We start from the raw sequence: 18957 nt of genomic DNA, 5'->3' as shown, positions 1-18957 counted from the left end.
GTTCCTTGGGACATGGAGGAGTCTTTGAGCCTGGAGCCATCTCCCTGGGAGCACAGGGCACAGCAGCCAAAGGACACCATCACATGTCTCTGTTTTCCAGAGTTCTTGGTGAAAATTTGTGATTCCCTCTAAACTTCCAGCACAGAACTGAGTAGAGTGGCAAAAATATGGTGGAATATGATTCTTCTTTGGTCTCCTGTGCACTTACGTGGGTAGTATCCAGTTGTCACTTTGGTTAAGATATTTTACATTTTTTTCACTTTAGACTCTCTCTCAGACAAGGTTGGATACGCAGAATTTTCTACTTCTGGCAAGGTACTACAAGGGTATGCTTGATTTTCACTGTGGAAATAATTAGTTGCAGGGTCCTAGTAAAGAAATACACCTCCAAAAGATTTGGAAGAGAGCTCAAATTTGTAATGATCTAAGTCAATATTTTGGTAATGCTGATCATGCTGAAGAATACCTGTCTCCTCCTGTTGATTAAGAAGATGTACCTGCTTAGAAGTGTTCCTTAATTGGTTGCCTACATTATCATCTAATGATCCTGTTCAGTACAACATAAAGTTGCTACGAGTAAGTGCTTTTTATAGAAACCATAGACTCATAGAATGGTTTGGGTTGGAAGGGACTTTTAAAGACCATCTATTCCAATGCCCCTGTCTTGAGCAGGGACACCTTCCACTAGATCAGGTTGTGCGGAGAGTGACCCAACCTGAACTTGAACACTTCCAGGGATGGGGCATCCCCAACTTCTCTGAGCAACCTGTTGCAGTGTCTCACCACCCTCACAATAAATAATGTCTTCCTAATAGCTAATCTAAACCTGCCCTCTTCCAGTTTAAAGCCATTACCCCTCATCCTATTACTACATGCCCTTGTAAAAAGTCCCTCCCCAACTTTCTTGTAGGCCCCCTTTAGGTACTAGAAGGCCACTATAAGGTCTCCCCAGAGCCTTCTCTTCTCCAGGCTGAACAACCCCAACTCTTTCAGCCTCTCCTCATAGGAGAGGTGCTGCAGCCCTCTGATCCTCTTTGTGGCCCTTCTCTGGACCCGCTCCAACAGGTCCATGTCTTTCCTATGTCGGGGACTCCAGAGCTGGACGCAGTACTCCAGGCGGGGTCTCACCAGAGCAGAGGGGCAGAATCACCTCCCTTGTCCTGCTGGCCACACTTCTCTTGATGCAGCCCAGGATATGGTTGGCCTTCTGGGCTGCGAGCGCACATTGACGCCTTGTGTCCAGATTTTCATCCACCACTACCCCCTAGTTCTTCTCAGCAGGGCTGTTCTCGATCCCTTCATCCCCCAGCCTGTACTGACACTGGTGATTGCCTTGACCCAGGTGTGGGACCCTGCACTTGGCTTTGTTGAACTGCTTGAGGTTTGTGTGGGCCCACTCCTCAGGCCTGTCAAGGTCCCTGTGGATGACACCCCTTCCCTCTAGCAAATCGACTGCACCACTCAGCTTGGTGTCATTCCAGATGAATGACCTATTATAAAATCAGGCACTGAGGAGAGAAAGTTGGCTTTAAAAGTTATGTTGTTTACTCGGTAGGCAGTAAAAGGGTCATAGAGATAAACCTGGTAAGTTGTGTTACCTTCCTGCACTCTTCTCATTTGACATGGTGAATTGTCATTGTTGCACAACGTATTATTGTTCCCAAGTTAACTACTATTGCATCCCTTCCTGTGGCCTCTGTGGACCTGCAAACAAAGTGAGGTGCTTTTACAGCCATGCCATTTCTCAGGGCGGAGCCCAGTGATCAGCTGTCTTTAGCACCAAGATTTTAGGCTATAAATCCTGCAGTTTACTGGCATCGCTGCATCTGCAATTCTGTCCCCTCAGTGGTAATTAAAGGTTTATGTAATAGGCAGTAAAACAATAATTGACATGTGTGTGCTTTAGCCTACCAAGTCAGCCATCCTTTAGGAATTCTTTCTCTGTTAGAGTCAGGGAAGAAAAACATAAAGTACTAAAACCCACTGAAAAAAAAAAATATTGTGCTGGCTCAAATTTGACCTTTACTTTCCAGGGACAGAAGCACATGTTGGCATTCAGAGGACTACCAGAGAGGGCCAGAGCAGACCAAACACAGCACTGGTAAGAATTCCTGCAAGATGTTCCTGTAGTAGCATGGAAGATCCCAAATCATGGACCAAAACACTGTTACGCTGAAACCATGTGTGAGGAAGAAATTAGTGGCTTCTCCTTATCTAAACAAATAAAAAACTTGGATGGGGAATGCCATTCCTGCTAGTGGTGCTAGTACACCTTTGTAGGCATCTAACAGACCAAAGGATATTTTATCAATTCTGTGTTTTACAGTTGAAGGCTTTAGCCTTAGCTAAGCCAGAAAGAGTTGTCAAATTAATAAGAATAAAAGGAAATAATCATAGGCAAGAATGGTAAAAAGAATGAAGTTTTTACTTCTCCAGCTATCATGGATCACAGCATAAGAATATTGATTCAGGTGACTGTAGGCTATAAAAGATTAGATCTAATTTGCCCAGTGGAGAAATGATAAATAACATTTTTTAGAATACAGCTTTATATTAGTGATCTGTTAGCTCCTGGAGTATGACTGTGGGCGTTAACACTGAAAGAATCTCTGTTGCAGTGTGAGTATCAGCATTAAGTTGTGGTTTCCGCACAGCTGTTCTGGCTTGCAGAAACAGTTATAAATAGATGGAAGTGAAATATGCTAGATATGGTACAACCCAAAACCAAAAGGATGTTCATGGCCCAGTAACCTTACCATCCAAGCGTAAGGGGGATGATAACCAATGATGTAGCTGGCAAAATGCAAAGAACCAGTGAGACAGACTGCTCAGCAGTGGATTTGGCAGACTAATGTTCACAACAGACTTTTGCAACAAACGAACTTTACTTTAAGCCTCAATATAAAGAACTTTACAGGTGTTTATGAGGGGAAATATTCCAAAAAGTAAAGAGCAATACAACTGACAGAAACAAAGTGGTCCTTGAAATTGTGAAAGTGTGGCATACCTAGGTATTTTCAACAAAATAGGTGGCAACATGGTGTCTTTCAAGGCCAGAGGAAAGGATGTTGCAATAATTGAGACAGAAGATGACAAGTATTCATGGCACAGGAAGACTATCTTGAACACATAAAGTGTGAAAGTGCCTAGCTCATTTGTTTTCAGCAAATTAAACATGAGTACATTACGAGGTTCAGAGCAGAGCTCAAGTGCAGAAGCTTCTTAGACCTGCACCAGCTCTGAGCAAAGCCAGCTGGAGCATCTCTGTATCATCCTCACGTGGCAGCGGACTGGCCCCAGGCGGGACCCACCTAAGAACAGACCACTGACATTTTTCCCTAACCTCTGTAAGAAATATTCAGAACCGGTTGGTTTGGAGTAAGGCCATAGGCGGAGTGACTGCTGCTCACTATGGCCTGTATTTTGGGTAGGATGCCGATGGGTTGTAAGTGATGAGTGATAAGGTTCAGGGACACCATGGAGGAAAGGCAGCAAAGAATTAAGAGTTTAATTATAGTGAATGTCTGGCAGCGTCTTTAAGGCAAACCCAAAGTGTTTCTTATGGAAACTAAGGCAAGGTTAGACCAAGAGGTTTGTGGTACCAGATGTTTGTGGCAGGTGTATTTGTTACCTTTTCCCTGCTGCAATGAGGGTTCATCGCCACCGTGATGGGTGCTTGATCCTCCCGCAAAAGACCACGAAAGCAACCCAAAGGCGTTACGGTGTAACCCCCAGTTCCCCCGCCCGGAGCCGTGCCCCTGGCGCTGGCGTTTCCCCCGTGCTGGCCCGTTCCGGGGGGGGCTCAGGCTTGGGCCAGCCCCCGCCGCGGGTGGCTGGAGCGCGGGGCGAGCGAACAAAGCGGGTCGGGGCCGACCCTCCACCTCCTCCGCGACGCGGAGCCCCGGGCAGGCAGCACCCTGAGGGCCGGCGAGGCTGCTCGCCGCCGCCGCCCGGCCTCGCTGCCCCGGCGGCGCTCCACCCCGCCCCGCGGAGCCGAGCCCGGCCCGGCCCGGCCCGGCGCCGCGCCGTGGAGCCGCAGGCCCCGCCCCGGCGGCTCTGGCGTAGGCGCTGACGCCGCGCCCCGCCCGGGGGACAGGCCGGCCCGCGGCGGGCGCCGTTAGCTGCCGGGCTCGCCCCGCGGCGGCCGCCCGCCCGCTCGCTGCGCTGGGCCATGCGGTAGCGGGGCTGTGGCGGGCACCGGGCTCTTGGCCGCCATGGAGCAGCTGCCGGGCGGGCGGCGGCCCCGGCTGGTTTCCATGCTGGGGCTGGGGCAGCGCTGCTGGGAGGTGACCTTAGACGAGGAGCGGGGACGGCTGGCCTGGCGCGACCCCCGCCCGCCGCGCCGCGGCGGCGGTGAGTGGAGCGGCGGAGCGGCGGGCTGGGCCGGGTCGGAGCGGGCGGGCGTTAGCGCACCTGCCGCGGCCTCCCGTCCGCCTGAGGGGCCGCCTCGCCTCAGCGGCGGGGGAAGGGCGTTCGCGGCGTCCCCGGCGGCCTGGGGAAGGGCGGCTTGGGGCATAGATGCCGGCGGGGACGGCCTGCAGCCGGCCCTGCCCCCGCCGGGGCGCTGCCGGAGCCGGTGTCGCGGCAGCTCCTCGGCTCGGGGCGCGGTGAGGGCTCGGCGTTCTGTGGGCGCTGGGTATTTCCTTTTCGCCCTACAGAGGAAGGGCTGCCGTCGGCGTCACCCCGTGTCGGCCGCAGCAGCCGCCGGGGTTCAGAGTCCGCCGGCGAAGGACGGAGGGTGGTTTAATCTCCGCGGGCCCGGCCGGGAGCCGGGGAGTAGCGGTGGCGGGGCTGCAGCCGGCTGTGTCGAACGTACCGGCCAGAAAGGCAGTCGGAACGGCGCTCAGGGTGAACGGCGGGCGAGTGCGGCGAGTTCCCCGCTTTAGAGAGACGGCGATTTGAGCATCCATGCTGAGAGCCGCCCTCTGACAACAAAGGGGTGAACCCCCCGCCCGCAGCCGGGGGAGGAAAGCACAGATTTGTTTAGCTGAACCCCGTTGTTTTTTGGCGCTCTGGGTAGGGAGCAGCCTGTATTTCGCAGTGTTGTATTTAAATTAATCGTAGCAACACGTAATAGACTTACAGAACTTTAAAAGCAACTTTTTTTTTTTTTTGGTTGTTGTTCGTTCTGTGACTTGGTAGGTGAGAAACACTTTCATACTGTGGCAGTGTTTCAAGCAGTTACTTATTTTTTCTTTCAAATGAGTTTTGTTGGGTTTTTTTGTTTGGTTGTTTTGTTTTTTTTGTTTTTTCTTTTAAATATTTCTCTAAAGGGCTCCTTGAAAATTTCCAAAGAAAGTTTAACTTTTGCAAGTTATTGTTTTGGAAATATTTAATATAGGCCACTAATTTGTAATGGGGTAACGAAGTTGTTTATCGTTCACCTTTGTGCAGTTAGAATTAGTGCCAACTTACCAAACTGCAAGTGGGGGAGGTCATTGCTGAAAATACCTGACAAATTTTCAGGGTAACTTCTGAAAATGTCTGTACACACACTATATCAAGCTTTCTACTACACTTCAGGTAGTATTTTATCGGTCTTTGACCTTGGGGTATTTATATAGTAATTATTCCTATTATTAACATAGCTCTATTAGCATGGTATGTGAACATCTGAAAATGTAATCTGTAACGTCCTTCTTTTCACAGCAGCTGCTGCAGAGCGGAAAACTGCTGTCACCTTTATTTTAGAGGTTGGAGGAACTGAGACAGAGAGAAACTAATAATAGAAAGGCTGACTAGAAGTTTATCTGAGAAAGGTTTGAATATAGATGTCTCCAGTCCCAGGCAAGCTCCCAAACTTTAATAGTTAAATAGTTATTCCCTTCTTACCGTGTACCCTTCTTAAGTATTTTTCTGATTTTATCATAATATCTTATTGGCCTGAGGCTTTCTGAAAAAAGGTGGTGGAAAAGGGATAAGGAAGGCTCAAAAATAATTGTAAGAATTTGATATTGTAGTTTACATAACTGAGAATTGGTCTTGTTTTCGATACATCTCTTCTTATCCATCATAGCATAGAAAACAGTTTGTTATCCTTCCCCTCCTATTGTATGAATAAAATTTGACATAATCTAGTTTTTTATCAGCGGTGCTGCTGAAGAAAGTATTTGAAAATTCCTGAACTTACTTCAGATATGCAGCTAAATGAACTTAAGACTTCTTTAATTCTGCTGAGCTCAATATATTGGTGTGAAAAATAAGCTGTATACTTTTCAAACTGAAATAAGATTAGAGAGAGGTATCTGGATCTTAAATATAAAATATAAAGCTTCAAAGCTTTTTGGGACAATTGCTTCCGCTAAGTAAAGTAGCCCCTGCTTTGGAGAGAATTTTGCTGAATTGTGTAAAATCCTTCTAAAATGCCATTGCAGAGTTACCAGCTGACTGATCTGTAGGCTAGAGCAAGTTCAATGGGAACTTCATTCTACTATATGATAACTTCCTTTAGACCATGCAAGAGTGCCACAAAGTCACACTAACTCTCTTATTAGCACTCTAAATACAACCGTTTACAGTTGTAACTTTTTTCAACTTCTGAAGTTGTAAGTTTTCTCGACTTGCTCCTGGCAGGCTAATACGAGTATGAACCTGTCCTGAAGCCTATTCCAAAGTGGATGTCGGAATGGTGGAAGGAGAGCAGGACATAGAAAACCAGACTTTTTGAGGCTGTTTCTGAAGCAGTACCCAGCTAGAGATTCTTTAGGAGGCAAATCTGGTAATGGAGTGTGGCTGCTGTCCTGTAGCATAGCTATTTACAAGATTTTGGAAAATACGATGTGGAATCAGAAGAGAAAAGGGAGGGTGGAAGAAGAAAAAGAAATGCCTAAGTGTTCTGGAGGCACAGGTATAATTTATGTAGAGAGCAAAACAATAGATGATGTACCTCCTCTTCTTAACACTTAATTCATGTACTTCCTGCACTTGTGCTTTAATACCATCACAGTGTTATATTATTGCTGCTCTGTTGTCTTTAAGCTCTTTTAAGATCTGGGATGGCTCATTGTTGTCTCTACAATTATTTTGGAAATATGAGCAGCATACTTACCATATATAAATAAACTTTATAATATGGAAGATGGTTAGTTAGAAGCATATAATTTCAAAGGAGCTACTTGACCAAGATTGGTATCTTTCTACCATTTAGCCTTTGACTACGTGACTGCTGTGCATTATGCCTAAATACAGACTTAGTTATGCAGTATAAAACTGCTATATTTTTTGTTTAATAGGTAGTTATTACAGTGAAACAGTTGTCTTTAAACTGAAAAAGCTCAGTGACGACTTCTTATTTTCTGAGTATTTATTACTGTCTTGGATTTAGCTACATAAGTAAAAATGGTTTGGTATGTATTTTGTCAAGGTTTTCAGACTTTGACAGGTAAGGAACTGGAGCTGTAGTTAGGTGTATTGTAGAAGTGTTGAAGTATCTCCCTCTCCCTGTTGCATCCAAGTTCAGGAACAGGTAGGAAACAAGAGAGCCTTTGTCCTATTTTCCAGGAAAATATTATTTTACAGAATATGGGGAGATTCTTGTGTTTTCTCATCATTGTACAATGGTATTTATATATTTATTTTTTTAAACCCCATTCTGTCAAAATGCATTTTGTGAAGAAAGAAGTATTAATTCAGGAGAATTATTTTTAATGCTATCATTGAGAAGATGCCAACATTAACAAAAACATAAAGCATTTGTTCAAGTCATGGTATGTTTTTAAAACCTTAAATCCTAAATACTGTTTATTTTCCTTCCTACTGTTAGACCTTGTTTAACAGCATCATATTTTCAATTCTGTCTTCAGTGCAATGAGGTTACCATTTCCCATTCTTTGGTTGGTTAGACTTGTTTGAACTTAGAGGGGGAAAAGTTTTATCTGAAAATTTTCATTTGTTTCTCTGTTACTTTTAGCTGTGCACCTATATTTCCTAGGCATGCCTTCATCTTCAAATGTTCTGAAGAACGTTATTTTTCAACCTTATAACATTTCTCCATGAGATTTAGTTGTTAATTGTAAGTAGTGTGTGAAAACTGGGCAGATCAATTATTTTATTATTTCCATGTGCCATGCTGATGGCACAGTCAGGTTTTTATCAAGTAACACGTGATTAAACTTTGTGTACCAAATTTTGGAGTAGATTATATATTGTACATGTGTATTTACAGGTATTTTAGAAGTATTGGCTAAGCTTGTATCATGCCTGATACTAAGGCACTACAAACACAGAATGAGATTGTCTTGTCATTTTTCTGGTTTTGGTTTTTTTTTTTCCTTTGTCAAGTATAAGCACAAAGGGGACAGTCAAACTAGACACCGAATTGACTGCCTTCACTTATTGTGTGCACTTGCTTTTAAGCCTTCTATTTCTCCCTTCAGAATTCCACTCGGTCAGTGTATCTTTTTCAGCTTTCCTCCCAAAACAACCACTTGAGTAAGCCTCAGTATTAGTGTTCACAAGACTGATTCCATTCTGTTGTGGATTCTAAAGAATGCTCAGTTTGATAAACACAGTACTGAAACAGCAGAGGTGGGCCTGCTTGGAAACGAGCTCTGTCCAGCACCTGTAATGAGTTGGCACATCCTTAGTCAAGGTCATTTTTCATCAGTCATTCCCAATTGGTAATGGGCACAAATAGAAATCTTAATCATGTTTTTCTCTAGGGCATTCCACTGACCACATTGAACCGGCAGGATGTGGGGAATCTTGGTGTGTGGGTTTTTTTTTTTCCCTTAGGGTGAAGTAGTGCATCTTATTTCTTGCTTTGTTGTTGAAATATTAATAGTTCAGTTGAAAAGATTAAATTTGGAAATTAAAAAAAAAATCAATGGGAAAAAGTTCAATATTAAGATTTAAATGTGCAAGTAGATTCAAGTTCAAATTGCCGTGATTTGATTCAAATTCAGATATGTGATGTGAAGTACCAACTGTTTCTCTGATCAACAGTAGGAACTGATCTATTGTCTACTGGTTTACGAAGTACTTGAAGATTTACTTTAAAAAAAAAAAAAAGCCAATTTCCCTGTTACGGCTGTATATTGTGTGATCATGGTCTTCAGATGTTTCTGTGATTCTTCCACAGTTTTGGATTAAATCCTTTAGTCATGATGCCTTTTTTCTTCCCCTCCCCCAGGATGTGAATTCTCTGTAACTGTGCTCTATATCCCTATCCACCATCTTCTCTTATTCTGGTCTGTATTAGACACAACTTTCTGTAGTGTATGATCGATATAATGCACTGTGCCTTCTGATAGAAAAAGTTCTTGCTTTTAGGTGAAGGCAAAGCTTAAACTTAAGGCAAAATAACTTACTGTTCATGTGGTATGTAACAGCAAATTAATTTTCCAAGTGACAAAAAATATTTTAAATCTGCACCTCAGCTTTTTAGTTGTTAATATTTTTAAGTCACAAAGAGTATGCTAATAATTTAAATTAATTCTGAATGCCACTGCATCCATGGGCCTGAGCTGAATTTTAGGAGTAAACCAAATGCTGTGATCAACAACATTTTTATGTTTTTGCATGTGTCTGTTTTGCTTTGGGCTGACACATTTCTGAAGGAGGAATTTGGCCTGTAGAATGCATAGCTAGCAGGATGAATGAACGAATCTTGACTCGGGCCCTGAGTGAGATTGCTTACAAACTCAGGCGGTGTTCTGTGGGAGTGGCATACAGCAATGACGCACCAAAAAGCCTTTCTTAACACAGAAAGGTCATTGTTAGTGCGCTTACCTTGTTTGTTTAGGTTTTTTTCTCCCACTTGCTTAATGTGGGGAAAAGTAGTATGTGTCTAACACAGTATTTTGCTGATTCGTCAGTTCACATTTCAAGAAGAGTGTCTGTTAAGACTGTAAGAGCAGTGTGACCCGGAATGAGTGATGACCGGTGCAGCCAGTGTGCTGGGAAGATTGTCACCTGTCCATTGTGTGTTTTGTTTTTTTAATTATTTTTTTGCCATGCCCTTTCATCTAGCTGCTCTGGACGGACAACTCGTTGTCTTTAGTGTGTCATGTATGCTAAACATTGAACAGGGTGGACATGAAAACATAAATGTGTGAAGATCTTTGAGATTAAGCTTAAGAAAATTGATATGTACTTCAGTATTTCTGAACTTGAAATGCAATCTCTTGAATCTAGATGCATATGTTGAAAAAGTCACAGTATTTTGCCTGGATTTTTTTCTAGGAACTGTTGTGTGCTACTTGCTTGAGTATATTGTACTCAGTCAAGTGAAATTCTCTGTTTGGTGTGGTCTGAGCCCACAGTTCAACTTTTTTCATTAATGTTGATCTAGTAGTGCTGGTGCAAGTACCGTTTTTTCTTTTTTTAGTGTGGCAATAAAATTTTTCCATGTTTTGGGGGAAACTCATAAAGATGAAGGCCTTTATGAGTGAACACCTTTATGTTAAATCAGTGAAAGAAATGGCTCATGCTACTTGATAATAGGGTAAGTGCTACAAAAGTAGGTGTAGGAAAGGCTTATAATTAGTACATATGTGAACCTTGTTGACCTCTCAAAAGAGGGCAGGATAGACCTTCTACTTTTATGGGGCAAGTTTTGGTGATTAAATGCCAGATGAGGGCATTGTGTTTATAGAAGCTGAGTTGGGCTGCTTGTATGGAAGGTCCCTATTTGATTTCTTCCCAGTGGAAACTTCTCCTTTCTGGGAAAAAGGGGGGAGAGTGGGACTGAGTAATTACTCTTTGCTTTTTTGTTGCATCCGTGAAGAGATTTGCTAGAAAAGCTCAACTTCCAGTCACGCGACTGTCAGAGGGAGAACACATCTGAAGCATTAGGAGAGCTTAGCAGAAGTGGTTTCAAGGTCTAGGGTTGTTACAATAAGCTGTGTAATACCTGGTAATATATATATATGTACTTCAAAGAAAGGCTTTCAGTGATACAGCTTGAGAAGTGCTTTTTAATATATTTGCTGTCTGTACCAGGACAACAGATTTCTCTATTATATAGAAAATACCTAATAAGACAATGACTTCTGTTGCTGCTCCTAGCCTACGTGCTGATAAGTATCCAGTATGTAAAACTATTTCTGAAAATGTTCATTAGAGCATTGTCATTTAAATTTTGATCTAAATGTACTTTGTCAGTTTTGTAGCGTGTCTGTGAGCAACAACAAAATGAGTTGCCACTTAAGTGCAATCTTTATAAATGCAACAAGCTTTCTTTCATATTCTGACGTATGGCTAGGTGGCATAGCCACTAGAAATATGAGAACTAAAAGCAGTTCTGGGAAAGAAAGGTTAAAGAACATGCTCCCTTCCCTTAATTTGTTGTTCCATTTCTGTTCTGTATTTTTTTTTCCCTTGGATAAATGGATAGGTGAATAATAATCATATCAAGACCCCATAGCAGATCTTTTCCCTGAATGTTAGGAAGATCAATTAAGTTCTACTATCCAATATTAAATACTTGATAGTCCTACTTGTATATGTATGATAACTATATCTGTATACAAGTAAAGTGTTTTAGTGAGTTCATCTCTGCTATTGGATCTTTATAAAGACATTCTGTGACTGCCGCATTTCCCCATCGCACCTTAAATATAGTAAGTGCAATTATTATGAGCCAAAATTTGTTTCGTAAGTAGTTAAAACGTTCGAATACAGCCAGATTCCTGAAAGACCTCAGTGTAAAGTTTGGAGACTGCATTTCTTTGGAATCAAGCTAAAAGCCTCTGGGAAGATAAAATCCCTAAAGGAATATAAATCGAGTCAAATACTAAAACACCTCTAAAGGAAAAAAACCTTGTGTGTGTAGTCTACTATATGTCAATAGACATGACAATAGGTAACACCTCTGTTGACTAAAACAAAGCAATAGGTTGGGGAGGAATGAAATTGAACTAGTGGCAAAAGAATTGTAGTCACCACTGTGAAGAGCTGAGGAAAGTTTTCTGCTTATTTTACATTCCTCACCGCCACCATGGTTCTTCTGCAAAATAGTGAGGAAGCTGAAATGTAGGATAAAACCCAGCAACAACAGTATTAGCGTTTGTATTTTGTGTTTAATATTTTTATATCTCTATATCTATCTATTATGACAGAAATTAGTATATTATAATAATATAATCTCATATATAATAACAAGTATAATATGATTGTATGTAATTAGATGTTTTATACATGTGCATGTATATGCAGAGCACTTGCACATAAATACAAAGTGTGCATTTTCAGTTCCGCTTTTTTCTTTGAGATAAGGTAAAAGCAGAGAAATTTTGAAATCAGGAGTGAAAATGAGAGAAAATCCTCAATTTGACAGGAGTTAAAAAGACTGAGAAAATGTTGAGGGACTATAAGAGAAAAAAAGAGTGAGGGTGGAGGATATTCGTTCATAGTGTAAGAGGTCTTTAATTCTGAAAAACAATAGCTTTGAAGTTGATACAAGGGAAATATATTTAACAGTACATAAACATAACATCTAGAATTTGCTTCTTGGGAGATCCTGAAGTTTAAAAGCTTAGTGGGATTTAAGGTCTTAAGAATTCATATGAATGCCTTTCTTTCGTAAGTCAACTACTTACTTGGGAATAACAAATAGCCTCTGTCCTCTCTCTGCACTAGATTTAGTTGCACGTTCTTTGAAATAGCTTGTGCTATTCACTGTCAAATATCTGGACTAGGCATCATTGAAGGGGCAGTTTCATTACTCTGAAAAAGGCAATGTTGCTGTATTTTGGCTTCATGCAAAAATATTTTTTTTACTCAGAATACCTAATTTTTCTGAGAAATCATGGATGTTTAAAATGTCATTTGGGGTAGTTCATAGGTGGTTATGGATTGTGTGCTTTGACTAAAGGCAAAAGGAAATAGAAAATATTCAGTAAACTTCCACTTATACTCTTGGTTGTGCTTCTTACGCTGCTGCTCTAATTGTATGTTTGTATCATATTATGTGTAGATATAATCATTCTAGTGCTGTTTTAAGATGTTAACATGTAAGATCTTGTGTTCATACAGGAGACAATTTTGTACCAACCTCTGAGATCATTGCTGTAGAAGAAACTGAACTTAACAAGAAACAGAGTAATATTGGCAAATGGCAAAAAATGGCAAAGCCACATGCTTTCACAGGTAAGGCAAATACAGTCTCAGTGTGCATGTGCTAATTACTTTGTTGAGGGTACTTTAGGGTGAACTCAAAAAGAATCTGCAGAGTTTTTTTTTAAACAGAAATGATGTGTTTAAAAAAAAACTCACCAGAAAACGAACACCTTCCCCCCAAAAAACCCAACCAAAAAAAAACACAAACAAAACCCAAAAAGAAACCAGACAAAAAACACCCTCACCAAAAATCTGCCAGTTTACATTTAAAGATCCTTATTTTGGAATATAAACCCCTTCCTTTAAGAACACATGTTGTGTTTAGTTTTTTAATGAAGTCCTAACAGATGTCTTATGTTTCTGCTGCTGAATGACTTTGCAGCAGGACACTTGCTTTCTGCTACTTGACTAGAAAATCAAGAGAGAGGTTGAAAAAATGAGTCCTAAATATTTGTTTTTTTAAATTTATCTCTTAACCATCAGAATGCTTGCATGTAAGAGTTCACTGTGCTATTGACTACATTTTTAAAGTGCCAGAAATAAATTTGTTTGTTTTGGGGAAAGAGTGGTGACTTCTGTGCTGCGAAGCTCTGCCAAATGTGATTGCTCCCATGGCAAAATTTTATGTTGTGGAGTACTTTCCTCGTATTTAGTCCTTTGGTAACAATGATTGGTGAAGCTGTAGATGGAAAGGTAAGGGTGCTTCTTGTCTCGCCAGCCTAGTTCTAAATGCAAAAGAAAACTTTATGAAATTAAATTCACCCTGTTGGTTACATGGGAGCTGATGTGAGGGTTTGGCTTATCCTCCTAGGCTTATGATGTTTTATGTTATTGCAGACTTTAATACAAATAAAATTATATATAAGCTCAGTGAACTTTTGTATGATTATGTCTATAACCAGTTTATGGAAAATAGATTGTATTTGGTTTAAAAAGAAGTTTGTGTTTGGGTATCTGCTATAAGGTAATGACCTAGAGCAAGTGTTTTCATTTATGTTTTCATTTTGACTTTTTACAAATGTCCTGTTCACACTCTGAATGCTTCTGTCATTTGCAGAAATGTGTAGTGGGGGTTAATTACCACTTTTTTTCAAAGGTAGATATTTTGGAGATATCTCTGAAATATATTTGTCATTTCACAGAACTGTCTCATTGTGCTTTTTTTTTTTTAATTTAAATAGTGTATTATGTGAAGAAAGCCCGAAATCACCGCTGGCGGTGCAGTGATGTGACATTTTGGTGTGTTGATGAGCACTTGTGTAATCAGTGGATACAGGCACTGAAAGAATTACTTGAAATGCAGAGTAAGTTTGACTAAACTACTAACATTTGCAACATAATTTTACAGGTTTGTACGTAAATTAATATTTTTTTGATATATCTGGTTTTTTGTACTCTTAAAGAGCAGCTTATGCTCAAAAGTTGAGGGAACTGAGAGTTAAGTGTTTCATTCTTCCTGTGTCTACTTCTGTATGTTGCATATTTGCTGAGTTGTACTGAGTGTTGTATGCTAATTGGTCAGTACTATAGGTGTCTTATGATTTTGCCCAGATGTAAATTATTCTCACAAAATAGGGACATGTTAGAAGCTTAGCAGAGGCTTTAAATAACTGTAGCTTTGGAGAACAGAAAGGGCAGATGTAAGATCAGAGATTGAAGGTACTCTAGAGATCTGAGAACGACAACTGTAGCAATTATAAGATGTATGGATGGCTTTTTGTGTGTCTGTCTCACCTTTCCAGTCTTTCTCATCAGCAATGTGCCAATAATTTTTGGGACTCTTAGACGTCTACTTCTTGGAAGGCTAGAAGTAGTTTTGCAGGAGTTATGCCTGAAAGAGATACCTTGATAGATGTTGGGGAGCGGCAGGAGCAGAGCAACTCCATGACAGAAGGGAGGTCAAGGATGGCCATGGCACAGGCAGTGCCCTCACCAACCAGGGTGCAGTCCCACTGTATCTGAGCAGGGATGGGGATAGCAGCAGGTCCCATCTACAGCCCAGAGAGATAAAGTAAATAGGTCTATCCAGGGAGGTCAGACAGGAGCAGCAGGAGATGGAGCTGGGGGCAGGACTGGAGATAAGCTACCTACAGCGTAGGTCTGAGGTCCGTCTGAGACACAGAGCCAGAGAAGAGACTGGATACAAGTACATCTACGGTGTGACTCAAGCAAGTACTTAAGGCTCGCAGAATAAAAATGGATATTTAATGAAAAGTGTTCTTCTGATCAGGCATTGGAAGCGTGCATCTTACTAATGTTTTTGGTTTGGATATGTTACACAAGGTATCTAGCTTCCAGTAAAATAATTCAAAGAATGCGGTTTGTGCACCCATTCGGTACACCTCCGAGAGATGCAGCCTGGGCAGTCATCTCTGAGTGCGGGTGTTCAGTCTGTCAGTAACAAACTATTTCAGAAGAGGTGACAGGTTCTCAGAGAGGGTGAATGGTGCTTTGGGTGTGTGGCAGCTTTAAACCATTCACACAGTCTAGCTTGAGTGGATTTATTATGCAAGTGTGCTGATCTAATAATTCTGTTTATTCTTTCATTTTAAAATAATAATTTGGAATGCCATCTGAGGAAGTGCGAATGTTATAACAGGTCTTTTGTATTCTACACAAAAAAGGAAGGCGCTCTAGCTGCAGCAAGCGTTACCGTTCTGTGTATCTGTTACTACAGAGGTGTAATAATTGTTTTCATTGCCACCACCAATGTAAATCCATAATTATTTGAACAAACTTGAGATGGTAATATCAAAGGTGTTTTCCGTCAGGAAGGGGTTACACTGTAGGGCAAGCACTTACCGTGCAGCACATAGTTTTGTGAGGTATTCTTATTGTGTCTTTATCACAGAAAGGAAATGCATTATAACTTATGTTACCAAAGAAAGAACTTTGTTTAAATAAATTAATGTAAAAGTATTTCTATGTATGCTTCACTCACAAGTGCCTTTCCTATTGCTGCCCTTGGTTTGTTCTTTGTCTTGTGTGCCTGTGATACTAACGTCATTTAGTGGGAAGGTAGTGCAAGAATAATAAGCATAAGAATGCAAGGTAGAACAAGAGGGAAAGGCTTCAAGCTCCAACAGGGTAGATTTAGACTGAACATTAGGAAAGAATTTTTCACAGAAAGAGTGGTCGGGCATTGGAATAGACTGTCCGGGGAGGGTGTTGAGTCACCATCCCTGGATGTGTTTGAGACGTTTAGATGTGGTGTTGGGGGATATGGTGTAGGGGAGAACTTTGTAGAGTAGGGTAGATGGTTGGACTTGATGATCCCAAGGGTCTCTTCCAACCTAGACAATTCTATGATTCTACATGGAGTCACATGAAATGATTCTGAATTTCACTTGATGTCTTATGACAAATTTGTTCAATACTCTCAGTATCCTCAGTGTAATAAAAAGGATAGGTGAATCAGGTTTTTATAGCTCTTTCTCAAAGAGTTATAGAGTTATAACCCAGCAATGTGTGCTTGCAGCCCAGAAAGCCACCTGCATCCTGGGCTGCATCAAAAGAAGTGTGGCCAGCAGGTCGAGGGAGACAATTGTCGCTCTCTACTCTGCTCTGGTGAGACCGCACCTGGAGTACTGCATCCAGCTCTGGGGTCCTCAGTACAGGAAAGACATCGACCTGTTGGAGTGGGTCCAGAGGAGGGCCACAAAAATGGTCAGAGGGATGGAATACCTCTCCTATAAGGAGAGGCTGAGAGATTTGGGGCTGTTCAGCCTGGAAAAGAGAATCACGGAATCACGGAGTTTTCAGAGTTGGAAGGGACCTCTAGAGATCATCTAGTCCAACTCCCCTGCCAAAGCAGGATTGCCCAGAGCACATTACTCAGGACTGCATCCAGGCGCGTCTTGAAAACCTCCAGAGTAGGGGACTCCACAACCTCCCTGGGCAGCCTGTTCCAGTGCTCTGTCGCCCTCACCGTAAAGAAGTTTTTCCATGTATTTGAACGGAACTTCCTGTGTTCCAGCTTGTGCCCATTACCCCTCGTCCTGTCACTGGGAACCATTGAAAAGAGCCTGGCTCCATCCTCCTTCAACCCACCCTTTAGATTCTTGTATGCCATAATAAGGTCTCCCCTCAGCCTTCTCTTCTCCAGGCTAAAGAGTCCCAGCTCTCTCAGCCTTTCCTGATAAGGGAGATGCTCCAATCCCTTAATCATCTTAGTTGCCCTAGGCAGAAGAAGGCTCTGGGGAGACATTATTGCAGCCTTCCAGTGCCTAAAGGGGGCCTACAGGAGAGCTGGGGAGGGACTCTTTATCAGGGAGTATAGTGATAGGATGAGGCATAACAGTTTCAAACTGGAAGAGGGTAGATTTAGATTAGCTATCAGGAAGAAATTATTTACTGTGAGGATAGTGAGACACTGGAACAAGTTGCCCAGGGGAGTTTTGGATGCCCCATCCCTAGAGGTGTTCAAGGCCAGGCTGGATGGGGCTTTGAGCACCTGGTCTAGTGGGAGGTGTCCCTGCCCATTGAAGGAACTAGATGGTTGGAACCAGGTGATCTTTAAGGTCCCTTCCAACCCAAACCATTCTACGATTCTGTAAGAGTTAATAAAGAGTTATAAAAGGCTTTTGTGCTGTGTTCACTTTGTTTACAGGTTTGTTTTTGTATAGCTTGTTGAATTTTAATTTTGTGTACAAAGCGGTGTACTAGAATATTTTTCTTTACTCCAGACTCTAGACCAAAGCAGTTGCTTGTGTATATCAATCCGTATGGAGGAAAACGACAAGGGAAGAGGATTTATGAACAGAAGGTTGCTCCACTCTTCAGTCTGGCTTCCATCTCCACTGATGTTGTTAGTGAGTAATGAATATTTTAATTTCTTAATTAACACAATATGAACTGTTTAAAGCATCTATTAGTAGCTTAAGTTCTTTTCTTACTTAGTTTCATTTCCTTAGTATGAAAAAATAAGTGGTAGAGAGGGAATGTTTCCTTGTTAAAGCATAGGTAGCCAGATAAATGATGACCTTGCATGAGTTTTCTGCTTACTAAACTAAAACTTCTGGTACTTTGGAACTATTTGAGCTCTTAGTTTATAAGATACTGTCTGTCTTATCTTTTTCAGTTTTACTGTTAAAACCAATTGTTCATTTGCACAATTTTATAGTGAAGTATTTTTCCATATATACTGCAGTGCATGTATCTTTCAATGCTTTCCTTGGCATAAAATCTTCTGAAAGACATTTTATGGGCAGGCTGTTTTATGGTCACATCGCTAATAGAATTATGGTTATTAATAAATTAATAATAACATTTGTATAGTTGTATATTACATACCATTTTGGAATAGTATTTTTACAATAGTAATTTTTAATGTGTTTATTTCTTCATAGTAACTGAACATGCTAATCATGCTAAGGACAATTTATTTGAAGTTAATATTAATAAATATGACGGGTGAGTAACTTCACTTGCCTTTTTCTTTTTTTTTCTTTCCTAGCTGATATATTCCGTAATCAGTCTGTTGTTGTCTCTAATTTAAAATAGTAGCTTTCATTGCTGATACGTTTATTGCAACAGCTGAAAGTTGAGGGACATATTTCTTTCTATAAGAGAACCAGGTTTAGGAGTATCAAAGAAAAACTAAACTGTTTCATTAAACCTGTTTAACACACAATGTATTCAAGTGTACTGTAACAATGTTTGCATGATTTTTGTGCTCAAAAAATGAATGTAATATTAGTTCTGCTTGTCCAGAAGTTGAGCATTCTGTGACAGGTTGAAAACTACCCTGAAGTGTTTTGTGGTATAGGTGATCTTGACATATACATGAGCCCAGAATACTGCATCGGTAGCATTCAGTATGTTAAAGCATTCAGTATGTTCAGTGTGTTAAAACCATGAACTGTTTAGAAACATTTTGGTTAGTTTCTCTTGCTACGT

General features: G+C 41.3%; 1 protein-coding gene across 1 annotated transcript in view; it reads left to right on the top strand.

The window, feature by feature from the left end:
• Positions 1–4148: 4148 nt before the first annotated feature.
• Positions 4149–18957, top strand: part of CERK (ceramide kinase) — a 43291-nt gene continuing 28482 nt past the window's right edge. The window contains exons 1-5 of the mRNA XM_082479456.1: positions 4149–4353; positions 12976–13089; positions 14241–14363; positions 17745–17870; positions 18408–18471. Coding sequence (XP_082335582.1) covers positions 4215–4353; positions 12976–13089; positions 14241–14363; positions 17745–17870; positions 18408–18471 — 566 coding nt within the window. The 5' untranslated portion in view covers positions 4149–4214. The remainder of the gene's footprint in view (positions 4354–12975; positions 13090–14240; positions 14364–17744; positions 17871–18407; positions 18472–18957) is intronic.

The sequence above is a fragment of the Vanellus vanellus genome (assembly GCF_965231255.1).
Source record: "Vanellus vanellus genome assembly, chromosome: 1".
Lineage (NCBI taxonomy): Eukaryota > Metazoa > Chordata > Aves > Charadriiformes > Charadriidae > Vanellus > Vanellus vanellus.
This window is presented reverse-complemented; position numbering and strand designations above follow the sequence as displayed.